Raw genomic sequence first — 12,247 nt, 5'->3', positions numbered from 1 at the left:
TGATATGGCAAGGAGGACACGATCTATTCATGGTATTCAAATCGTATGGCCTAGGGCCCAAAGTTTCCGCCCGAGGTCATCTTGTTCCCGAAGGGCAGCCAGCCGGCGAGGGCGCAGGCGCGGGGCGCGAGGAGGGGGGCCCGGGGGCACTATGCCTCTGTTTACATGTTAGCAGTGTTCAAATTAGGTAAAGTATGAGTGTTGTTGATGAAGGAGAGTAGATATGAAGACACTTTGCTGATACAGCCCTAAATGTCCAACTACCAAAACAAGTGAAAGGAATATAACATACGCTGGAAGTTGGCCTCGCGCGCGAGGATCACCTCGTAGGCGGGGAGGAAGACGGCCAGCGCGCGCCGGCAGAGGCGGATGGTGCGCCGAAGCGCCAGGTCTTCGTCGACACTCCACGTGCCGCACTGCACGTGCCGGCGGCGGGCGGCATGGGCGAACCTGAGCTACAAGTTCTGTTAGTACTGTATCCTCCTGGGTATAATATTGTATCGTAGAATATAGCTGTGGATGTGTTGTAGTAGGCAGAAACTTACTTCGCGGCGGGCGAGGTGGATGCCCTCGGCGAGCTCGGAGGAGGAGACGGGCATGTTGGTGGTGATGATTTGGTTTGATTTCTATATATCTACGTTAGCTACATGTACTCTAATACTGTGATTTGAAGCTGGAATAGAAGGTTCAGAAGAATACATACGGATGTGGGTGGGTGGATGGGTTAAGGAACAGAAGTCAGCCAGAGACGCGGATTTGTACCTACCTACCTTGCTCCCCGTCCTCACACTCACACATACGCTTTGGGAAGAGGAGCGGGGGAGGACATTTCACGGTGAGAAGCGGGAAATTGCACGTCGCGCGGTGAGGAAACAGTGATGGTGCAAGTTTTCTCTTCCTTTGGATTTTCGTCCTTGGTGCGTTCAGTGCCATTTGAGCAGGCTCACCTTCACTTTTGCGGCACTTGAGAATTGGAGGAGTACAAAAGAGTTGCAATCTTGATATCTACGCAAAAGGAACCAGTAGATAGTGTAGTCTGTAGCGTATACTGCGAGTTTCATGCTGCGACCAAGTCCTTCACACAAGCCATCTACCGAATACACTTCATATCAACACCCTCACAAGCTTCACACCCAGCTTCATGTCGTCCCCGCGCTCCATCATACCCCCAACAAACCCCCAGTAGAACCGAAATGTAAGCTGCTACTATTGATGCCAAGACCATGATGAGGCTCAAGACACCCCTTGTAGCGCTCACCTCAACTGCCCATCTATGCTTGGAGAGCACGAGGATAAATGAGGTATCTTGATCTTGCGACACGCCCTGCCACCGTTCTTATGATGGAAGTACGATGGACCATTAACGTGCCGCTGAGAAGTTGGACTACGATGAGCAGCCAGGGGATCTGTTCAATGTCAGTAGAGGGTAACTTGCAATGACGAAGTCGAATGAGAAGGCGACTTACCTGGCAGGTTAGCTATGACAAAGTTGGTATTTAGCCACTAGTTTAAACCTGACCGAGTAGGTTGAGCTCAGTCAAGTCTTACTACAAAGGGCAAGTGTCACTGACAAGACCACCATGTAACTTGCCGTAGCAAGTACGGAAGCAACATGGCGGAGACTGTCGAGTGACACCAGAATTTCTTCGGCGCGTGGGTGTGCAGCAACGCCATGAGGAAGGCAGAAGCTACGTACCCATGCCGTGATGATGTGCAAGTACCAGCTTGTGAGGGCTGTACTGCTACGTATGTCGAAATGCCAGGTGTCTAATGTGCGTCCTGGTCCTTCTCTTTCTGCCTTGTGTGCGCGAGCCGGCGTGGCTGAGGTTGCGTTCGAGGTGGACGGTGCGGAGGGATCGCGCGCGTTGCTGGGGGGAGGTGCCGTCGTCGTAGGCATGGAGAGACTGCTTGAGATACATCTGGTCAGCATGGCTCGAGGAACTGTTTGTTTGGAGTGGATGGAGCAAAGAGGCATCAGAGTGGGGATATAGTTTCTTCAATGAAGAGTTACAGATGTTCAGATACCGTTGTGGTCCCCGCTAACTCATCATTTGCCGATTGGGAACAGGACAGGATGTGGACGTACCGTAGTTAGATGAATTGCGACGTTCAATGCCATCAGCGTTTGGCGGTGGCGTTCGTTCCCTAGTTGATCTCTCAAATGTCAGCGGAGTTCAACAACGGAGAGAAGCAGAAAGAGGGGGAAATGTCTCGTCAGAAACGTGAACCAACGATTAGGACCCTCATGTTGAGAAGCGACCCTTGAACGATTCGGGAGTTGGGCGGTTGATCATCTTGCGAGAAAGTAGGGGGTGGATGCGCGCTTACGTACCTGATCTGTCCGATCAAGAAGCTGAAATTGCTGAAGTTATCAGCTGAGCGGACCGTGTAAACTGACTGCGGTTCTGTGTAATGGTTAGCGAATACTCATCGCGTAAAGGAAGAGCGTGTGTGGAAAGGATCGGGGAACGTCAGCTGGAATGAGTACGGTGTTGTCATCAACGGACTCAGACAACATCGGTGGTATCATCATGGTATCGCCGGAGGTTCGGGAGGGATTGACTTACCGTTGTGGTTTCGTGTGCCATCAAAGCGGGCGGCAAAAGAACGAGTCGATTGCTCTCTTCGTAAGTCTAGACATGGTGACAAGTCAGCGGACGGCAATGAATACAAAAGACGGATGAGGAGGAATGGTGGCGTCGCTCAGTTGAGAAGATGAGACAAATTCTTCCTTGAAGCTGCCCAAGAACTCAAAGCTCTACCTAGGTAAGGCTGAATTCCCGTGCAGGTTCTTCGAGATTTTTATACGATACATACGTTTGCATCATCGCGGTAGTGGGTAGGGGTATTTGGAGGGTACTTACCGGCATGAGACGCAACATCTGCGTTGGGACCTCCCTCATCGACTTGACATTTAGGCGAAGAATGTAGACTTGATAGAACAAGACTTGACTGCAGTGAAGAAAGCCGCTCCAGATCTTCACATCGATGATGCTTTCGCGGACCACTGCATGTCGTATGAGAAGAGGAAGTGATGGGCGCCATGTCTAGATGCCACGGAAGGTCAGCGGATATCAAGGAGTAGGAACGAGACATGCGGAGAAAAAAGCCGGCGTATCAAAGAAGATTAGCGCTGTCTCTTGGGACAGCTACTTGAGAGCTCAAGGTTGTTAGGCCGAGCTCCTTGCAGCGTTCCTCGACGGTAGTTCGAAGCTACACGAACGATACTAATTGGGTTGATATCATTGCAGGGGATGGTGAGGATAGTGGAGAGATGAAACTTACTGATACGAAATATGGAACAGTTGGCAACTGATCCTGTCGACGCGAGTTGTCGCAAGGTCAGAGAAGGGTCGGGAGAGCGCAACGTCGCTGCTGCCAGCAAGGTGACAGTAGATTATCCGGTCTGACAAGACGAATGCAATGGTAGTCTATCCTCTGGAACGGCGTTCTGAAAGCGGAGGACTGCGAAGAGATGACAAAGGTCAGTTAGCGAATGCCAAAAAATCTGAGGTAGAGTTGAATGGGACGAGCGATGTAATGGTTCAGACTGATCTGGAATCTTCAACATGTCCCCCTCCGGAGAAGCTAGAGAGGCTGCTGAAAGCGACCATCATCTAGCGACCAGATTATATAGGAGGGGCAGTTTTGTGGTAGCTCAGAGGTATAATCATAAACGTGTGACGAGCGAGCAGCGGAGGGGAACTTACCAATCCGAATGCGCACAAGGCACTTGTGTTCTCCATTGTTCGGAAGCGGAGAAGATGGTAGTCTGAGCGGTAGTCCGACGCGACAGCCTGGCGTAGCTCGAGGTCACCTCGAGAGAGCTTGCACAGAGGGTGTGGGACTAAAAATAGCTGTCAGCATACGATCTCAAAAAGATTTCCGGCGCGATGCGTGGGTATGCTGTCCATCAGAAAGCTTGTTCTATCATCAACTGCGAACCAGCCACAGAGTAGCGGTTCTGCGTGTCTCAAAAAGTGTAGGTTCTGCCAACGGCAGGATCATCATGGGCGGTGGGGGTGAGCAAGAAGAGGGGAGGACATACAGAGAGTGAGTACCCAAACTCCGGGAGGCAGAGTATCGATGTCAGAAGCTGCTGACTAGAGGTGACGCGCTGCTGGTGTGCGTCGCGAACGAGTGACTGTTGTCGCTCCCATACGTGCGGGGGTTGACACTGCCATCTCAAAGAACAAGGAAGCTGTGGAAAAGAGTGACAAAGGTGCTGATGATGTAGAATAGGTAGAAGAAGATGTAAGGGAGAATGGGATTATAGGGTGCGAGTGTGTTGTGGAAAACAATGGTGAGTAGGTGGGTGAGGACAAAATTGATCAAGCTTGTTGACGTAGCGACGACAGCACTAAGACCACGCGCGTTTGCCTGGAGGGAGATTACGAATTGCGCGTCCCCAAAAGTGAAGGGGACCAGAGGAGACGCCCTGGCGGTGCAAAAATCGACAGCATCATGTGCACTGCTAGCTTGATGAAGGTGAGCCGTGAAGGACTTGAACGCAAATTGAGATTACGTGTTGCGTACATGGCGAGCTTACCCATGCGAGTGCGCGCAATTACGAGGTGACTTAGAGAATTCTGGGTCGAGGGACTTCCACGTTGCTGGGCCGGACCCATTGTGACTCGACTGGAATTTCCATGCTGTATACATAGACCATATTGAAAGCTTCTAGCACAATAGCAATCGATGTAGCTCTCTGCTGAAGGTCTGATATCTATTGTCCGAGTTTGTTGCTATTGACGTGTTGCGCGGGCCTCAGTCCTATATCTTCTCCTCGTTGCTGGACTTGACCGAACTCCAGCACCACCAACTCCTCATACCGTAAGTTTTGAATCCCAGTTATCATCGAGATCGTGCTGCACTGCATGATTATCATGATAATCAAGGCTGACAATTGCGACAGATTCAACAAAACCTCACCAACAACCTCCAAACCAACCCCACAACAATCAAACCATCATCACATCACTATGGACGACAAATCAGCCTCCTATGCGCTGGCCCGGATGCACTGGTACTTGGGAGTCGCTGCACGTGCGCGAGAGGAAGTTCCGGCCAACATGGCCCTGTCAAAGGTCGCGACCAACTTCGCGTACAACTACCTCCAAATGTACTTGAGGAGGATGAACGAGGAGGAGAGGGAGGAGCAAGAGAGGGAGCAGGTTGCTCGCGCTGAGGCAGAGGAGGCCAGGCGCCTCCAGAACGTGAGTATTCCCATCTTTGTGTGCTTTTGGCTCGTCAATCCAAAGTTGTCACAATGCTGACTTTCTACTTCTAGTTCTGGAATCGTCTTCGTCCCGCCGCCCGCGACCGCGCCTTTCGCCGCGCTTTCCTCCGCACAAAGCTGCAAGGTCGCCGCCGTTGATTCGGCATACACGTTCTGAGAGATCTGGGTTCGGAGGATAGCGAGGGCGCTGGGGCGTTGGTGTAGATACACCACAATGAGACACGATTCGGCACTTTCTCCATCCAATTCTTGTAACATCCCGACGTGACTCAATCCATTGACGTGTTCCAGAGCTTCTGGCACGATGTGATTTGCGAGCTACTGAGTACTCTGATACTACAAACAGCTCGCCAAAAAGCCACTTGCTGACGACATGGTCGTTACTGGGGGAGCCATATGATGTGAAGCAGCAACGTAGCCCTCCTGTCTCTTCCTCAAGTCACTGGCAAGCCAGAAAACGCGATGAAAAGAAGTAAAAGGTATTCAAAAATTGAGTCTAGGACTGAACCCAAAGGCAGTCCCGGACCACAGATGGATGTAAGCTTCGGAAAAGTCCTCACTAGCTAGACATCGCGCAAGGCCGAGGCAGCGACTTGTTTGTTTCAAAAATTGGTGACGACAAAAGTAGTATTCTGGCGAAGGGAGATAGAGGCGGCAGCACTTGATGGGCCCAGAAGCGCACGGACGTTGATCTGAGTGCGGCAACCTGGGCGGCTCGATACGTCACTGTAAATTTCTATGGTCAATGTCCCAGATTGATCCCGAAGATAAGCCATGACAGAGACCTTTCAGACCATAACAACCGAGCGTCAGATCACGTGAGCCCTGGGATGCCAAGCGACAGGCCAGTATATAAACCCCTCATCCCCCGTCCCTCCTACTCTCGCACCAGGTCAGCCTCATTTGTCTTTTGCGAGTAGTCCGACCTGTTAAGGTTTGGCCCAGCTTCTCGCCTTGTGGCGGGCTGCTTGCTATACGGACGGATTGAGGCGCCACACATTTTTGGAACCAGTCGGTGGGTCACTGGGCTTGCTCAACCCCACTGGCACCGTGTCGCCAGTATTACACTACCTCTGGCTGACGCGACTTTTTTTCATTGAGTCTTCTCGCTTGCGAGTTGCTTGAGGAAGAATTTCTTCCTTCGATTGCATGATATCACTGACATTCTCTGATCTTTTGACGTCAACTGCTGCTTTGTGAATGTAATAACACCAAAACCCACGAGGTATTGATTGAAATTGTGACAATCAGGTTGGCTGAGATGACGAGATGGCCTCGCGAAGCCTCGCAAGTGTCGTGTTGACCGCACTTCGTGGTGTTGTTGTGTTTACATCCAACGGTGACGTGTCCAGCACGCCGTATCAACAACTTTGAGCTCACTGTCAACTTCGAATTACTTGATGATGTGCGCAAGCGTTGGCGCGTACCATTCTAATCTACTCAAGCCGTTACCGTTGCTGATGTCCTACGCAGCAGCCTGCGCATCCAACTGAGCCTCCAACAGATCGGCTGAACGACTTCTCCCCGCGACCGATCGATCATCTCAGAGAGAAGGGCATTTTGGGGATTGTAGATCCAATTCTGAGACGACTTTGGGAACGGTGGGGGCGAGTATGCCAGCTTTGCATCCAGATGGCCTGGCTGATCAAGAATTGCGCGACCAAGGTAGCAACCCCGATATCGACAGGATGTAATTCGGTCTACAGCTGCGTCAGAGCATGCCAGAAGTGTGAGCTTTGAACGTATCCTATGTGCGAGTGTGCCCAGTATACCAGACCCTGGCGCAGTGCGCTCGCGCCAGTCCGTCCGCGCTAAGGCCCCTACCGCGGTCATGGTCTTGTCTAAGGTGCCATAATGCTAGACTTACGACAACATCATCACAAGTCGCATTTCGGAGATGAAAAAGCCGAAATGTAGCTCATAGCGAGTTCCAGTATTCACGACGTCGTTGCCACGGTTGACGCGCGGATGGTGTTGGGTTTCGTCAAATGACGTAGTTTATCTTGACAGTCTCTGACAGCGAACTTCCGCACTCATGATACTGATAAAGCAGCGATGAACGCAATTAAACTTCTCGATTTTGAGCCAAATTCGGAGCTATTGAGTGCCTGTGGCATTGCACGATAACAGGTAGCACTGAACCAGCTTTTCTTAAAGAAAAGGTCTATCACAGTCGCACAAGCACCATGGCATACAAGTATCAACGAGCTTGTTGGAACTGAGTGGCATTGGAGCATATAGTCTATCTGGAGGCACTCCGGCTATGCCCATCGGAGCAGGCACCGCAACCCCTATTCCGCATGATGCTGTCTTGCCATTCAACCTCCGCCACAAGACACCATGTCTGGATGCCCACTGTAGCAGGCCATCTCCTTGCGCAACTTTGCCCAACCGTGAACCGTGGTTTCCATGAACTACACCGACCCGAGGTATGGCAACGAATGATCGCGGAGGGGACATGTTGTCGAGGTCGAGTGCGAATGGGAACGTCGACAACGCGGGAGGGCGACATAGATCCTAGAGCTCATGCAGTTATCCGACAGTATATAGCCAAGAGAATACGTGCTTACCTGTTGTTGATGTTGGGGACGCTCGACCAGTATCACGAGCTTCATTTGGTTTCGCCTCGAAAGGTTACTTATCTTTGGCGGCACTCAGCGCCAGAAGCTTTGCCAAAGTCCCAACTATCCGCTTGCACAGATAGCCGCATCGGCATACCACTGTCCTCGCCTAGCGCGCAGTCAATTAAGACCAGTTGCCTAGCAAGTATACCGTCCTCGTACCCAGCAACAGGCATTGAAGACGGTATGGGTAGCCTAAGCCAATGGGGGAGACCCGTTACAGGTACGTGAATGGGTGGTAGGGGCGGTTCTTCTTCATCGTCGTTGTCATCCTCCTCTTCCTCTTTCCTCCCGCGGCGTACGAGCCTACCGGGAGTAGACCGTCCTGAAGGCCAGATCGATGCGGGCACGGAGTTCCTCCTGAGCAGACATTAGTTCACCGGATGAAGGCTCAATCAGACTCGAAGAACTTACTTGGCTCTGTGACATGAGCCACTCCATGTTCTGGATCTCGCGCTCCAAGGCGAGATCGATCTCGATGCCCAAGAGGATGAGGCTGCGCTCAAAGCTCCGCTTCACGATGCGGGCTGTGCGGAGCTCCAGCCAGTTCCACCTGGGCGAGACGGCCAATCGGGCGATCTTCGCGTCGTTGTTGCGGATGTCCTGCTCAAGACCGTCACGCTCCGCAAAGAGCGTGGAGGAGAGGCGGGGACGGACGATGGGGGCAGGGGCAGTGGTGGTCATGTTGTGTGTAGTGGTGGTGGTGATGTGTGTGGTGGTGGTAGTGGTGACTAAAGACCTCTGTCAGCTACTTGATCTCAAAGTGATCAAAAAGAAGAGGATACTCACTTTTGGTATGGAGTGTGTTGGTTGGGGAGCTGTCTTCGACGCGGAGGAGTTATCAAGGCCAAACGCCGCGAGCGCAGCACGTGCCCTGCGCGTATAAATTTGCTCCTCACCAGGCTGCCTTCCTCCCCGGTCACCTCCACTACACCAAGTCACGTCGAGCTTTTTTCTCACCCCAAGTGACCACGACGGCCAGCGCCAAGCGCTACAATACTACACAATACCAAGCTGAGTCTCCCCTTCCTGCCCCCTTCATCCACACGCTGTAGCGTCATCGCTACTCGCAAGCGCCCCAAGATGACAGTTGTAGTTGCTGAAGGAAATCCCTAATGATCAACTAAACACTTGGATACCTGAGGGCGCTTCACTCCACTCCTCTACCCCCTCCTCTCATGATCACGGTTAACGCCTCTAGTCCCCCCATGCGACACTCTGCTGTCGCACTCTCGCCTTGGGCGCTCGACTCCGACACTGTCTCCTTCCAAGGATCTCAACGAGCTAAGTCTTCCCCATCCCCTTCCCAATCCTTGCACACTGGAGGGCTTTCGACCGACACTGTGATGACAAACCACTGTTGTTTTCAACGCTCAGTCCTGGGGCATTCCTCCTGACGATGCGGAAAAAAACCGAGCCTTGTCTGACAGTGTCAATTTCCTTACTCGCTCGCAACTCAGTAGAACTTTTTTAACTCAGCACAGGTCTTCTTCAACGACAACAACAATGTCTGAAAGATGGTTGCGCATGGATAAAGGCGGAAGAACAAGGATGGCATTGCGATGGTGGGACAAAGAACGGCAATATCCAAATGAGCCTGAGATCTCAATTCTCAGGTTCAATGGTAGATCGCCTAGATTGAAGTGACAGCTGAAACGACGCGTGATCTGACTTCTTCAATCGTCAGATCCAGTCGATAGTTGCCTACATTTTCCACTGTAACTTCTCCAAGTCAATCTCGAGCTTTGTGCTCGTGCTCTCGTATGTAGTTCAAATTACAGCATGTTTCCATATGATACATATCTTACAGCCAAGCATCTTGACCTTATCGTATGCGGTGACTCATGCGCAGCCTTGATGCTGGGTTTGTTGGTGGCCTTCAAGCGAGTAGCAGCCGACCTTGATGTTTCTCAATGACGTCATTGTTTATCTGAGAACTTGAGTTCATCACCGTGGACATCACTGCGCATCGTGGAACAAGTCGCGAGAGCGACACATGGCAAAATTGAAGTGAGCAGCAACATTGATTGTATATCTACATGCGCCACTACGTGAACCGCGTTACCTGCGCATCGCACCAAGTATTCTATACCGTACGAAGTGACCCAAATCATCTAAGCACATGCGGCTCATCATCTGATGACTGCAAGCGAATCGCCCTTGTGACTCCCATGTCTGGCACGGGCACAGTCATTCCGTTCATGTGGTCGGCCGAAGATGTCTCGTTGACGGAAGCGGCGCCGTGGGCATAAGGGTGGAGAAGTTCGCCGCTGCAGAAAAGTCGGGTTGGTAAGGGCCTTGTTTCGCGCTGTAAATGTCGCCGTAGGTATTCTGCGATATCGACGTACAGAAGACTCTGGATTTCGATGAGAGATTTCGGTAACAGATCACGCAACTCGCGATTGAAGCATGTATGGCAAGCTGCCCGTGCCGCATCGAGGAAGACGATCATGCTGAAGTTTGCGCCGAAGGTGGGGCGGAAGACATCATCCGATCACGCTTGAGCACATGTCCGAACATCATCTTTCCGACGAGATGTCTTTGCCTTCCCGCAACACCAACGTCTCGCCAACACCCAATCATTCAGCCACCCAGTATATGCAACAGTCAGCTCGTCGCGAAGCCTCGTAGATTGTGTAGGATTGATTTGCTGACAGACGCGCGCGCGCAATGCGAAGGGAGAGGTCGAGACTGGTCGTGTCGTGACTGCTGTCGAAGCTCGCTAGCAGAGGGGAGCAGAATCGCCGCGTAGTGATGTGAATGAGGTTGTCGCGGTTTGCTGTAAGCATCGAGGTTCGAAGGTTTGGAGCAAATGATGCGCAACTCGAAATGAGTTGGCGTGGTTTGGGTCTTGGTGGAAGCTGGAGGTGATACCTGACCTTTGTCTTCGGCTCACGAACGTCAACAGGACGTCGCGGCAGTTGAGGGCTCTTAGCACCGGTGGACAAGTCCGGTGAGCGACCGACCCTACGCCACGGGGGCCCTCCTCTCGGTCGTACTCCTAGGCAAGCAAGCCCTGCTTCCCATCTCCATACGAGGACACGATCTACCCAGTTTGGGAGACCGAACGACGCTGTCAGATGTTTGCGAGGAACTTACATTGCCCGGGAGCGAGTTAGTATTGGCCTTGCCATTTCTCAAGGATCTGCCAGTCTGCGTTCCGGCCCAATGGGCGTACAACTTGATGCAGCATCTCCCCGGTCTGTCGCTGCAAGCGGACTTGGTCTTGAATAGTGAGTTCCGTCTCTCTATCCAAGACATATTCATCCCAGGGAGTGAGAACCGCCCATGCAGGGCCAAACTGGATCCCAGTTGGATCGAACACAAAGGTCTTCTTGTTCTCCAGGGTGATCTTGAAAGCGCAGTGGAGGAGGTTGCCCACTTGCTCGCCCATGTCGTATTTGAGCTCTTCAATATTCGCGATCCAGTCGTGCTTTTGGAGCCCAAATTCCAGATCGGCTTCCAACTCCACCAGGCTCATCTCACACCATAGCGCTAACAGATTTGCCCTCTGCCAAAGGGCATCCTCAGACGCCGTCGCCTCTCCACCCAGTGAGGGTAGAGGCTTGCCCTGGGCAACCCACCTCCCCCGTTGCTTGTGCTCGAGTTTCTGCTGGAGCTCACAGCACCACCGACCGAGGATCGCCTCGTAACTGCTGGCTCGTTCGTCGTGGGCTGCACAAAAGCCCGTTCTGTCGTCGGGAATGACTTGCGCGCAGGTTCGACAACGGGTGCCGCTGAAGAGGAAGGTGCTCGTGGACGAAAGATTCGAAACGATAGCCATCGTGGTGTTTGATGGGTAGTTGGATAAGTGTTATGATGCCAAAAACGATGTTGGTCAAGATTCAGCTTTGAGGCGCGGCAAGATGTGAGCTTGAACAGCTGCTATTGTCCATAGTAGACAGTCGTATTCCCCTCGAAATTTTGAATAGAACCCGTAATACTCACGCTCACTACGAGTCCGCACTTCTAACTCCCCCTCACTCAGGCTATTGTCTGCCATATCTGGAAACATGGATCCTGACAGGTCCAAACACAGCGGGAGTGGACAACGTCATAAGACTAAGATGAGCTGATTGAGTATGCGTTGATATGGCTAGGGGTTGTGCGCCTAGATAGAACTATGCAACATCCCACTTCGTATGCTAATGTACCAGTCCTGGCCTTCTGCCAGAAGTTGCAGCGACCTATAACTTCATGCTGTAGGTGGCAAGCATACTGGACTGCTGGAGTTCTGTCATGGGTAGCTTGTACGTATCCTCCTCAGCGAGGTTGGTTGCACGTATGACTAGTAGGTTTTGATGTTCTGCTTAGTGAAGACACAGGCCAGCTGAAGTTGGGTGAGTCGCTACATCCACGCTAGGATGCACAACACCGCCCTTCTACA

General features: G+C 52.1%; 4 protein-coding genes across 4 annotated transcripts; 1 reads left to right on the top strand and 3 right to left on the bottom strand.

Moving 5' to 3' along the window:
- Nucleotides 1-149: 149 nt before the first annotated feature.
- J4E78_001596 (uncharacterized protein) lies at nt 150-599 on the bottom strand (the record flags this gene model as incomplete). The annotated part of the gene is made up of 3 exons (XM_049362252.1): nt 150-157; nt 293-455; nt 546-599. 3 exons carry the CDS (start codon nt 597-599, stop codon nt 150-152), a joined length of 225 nt encoding a protein of 74 aa, XP_049227535.1.
- A 4,383-nt stretch (nt 600-4,982) lies between these two features.
- On the top strand, nt 4,983-5,377 carry J4E78_001595 (uncharacterized protein; the record flags this gene model as incomplete). The annotated part of the gene is made up of 2 exons (XM_049362251.1): nt 4,983-5,234; nt 5,291-5,377. 2 exons carry the CDS (start codon nt 4,983-4,985, stop codon nt 5,375-5,377), a joined length of 339 nt encoding a protein of 112 aa, XP_049227534.1.
- Nucleotides 5,378-8,166: 2,789 nt separating this feature from the next.
- Nucleotides 8,167-8,544, bottom strand: J4E78_001594 (uncharacterized protein; the record flags this gene model as incomplete). Its single annotated transcript, XM_049362250.1, has 2 exons — nt 8,167-8,220; nt 8,275-8,544. 2 exons carry the CDS (start codon nt 8,542-8,544, stop codon nt 8,167-8,169), a joined length of 324 nt encoding a protein of 107 aa, XP_049227533.1.
- Nucleotides 8,545-10,975: 2,431 nt separating this feature from the next.
- On the bottom strand, nt 10,976-11,644 carry J4E78_001593 (uncharacterized protein; the record flags this gene model as incomplete). Its single annotated transcript, XM_049362249.1, has 1 exon — nt 10,976-11,644. One exon carries the CDS (start codon nt 11,642-11,644, stop codon nt 10,976-10,978), a length of 669 nt encoding a protein of 222 aa, XP_049227532.1.
- Between the last annotated feature and the right edge of the window lie 603 nt (nt 11,645-12,247).

The sequence above is a fragment of the Alternaria triticimaculans genome, assembly GCF_023758025.1.
Source record: "Alternaria triticimaculans strain BMP 0046 chromosome Unknown scaffold_1, whole genome shotgun sequence".
NCBI classification, from domain to species: domain Eukaryota; kingdom Fungi; phylum Ascomycota; class Dothideomycetes; order Pleosporales; family Pleosporaceae; genus Alternaria; species Alternaria triticimaculans.
The sequence above is the reverse complement of the archived record's forward strand: the minus strand, read 5'-3'. Positions and strand labels throughout refer to the sequence as shown.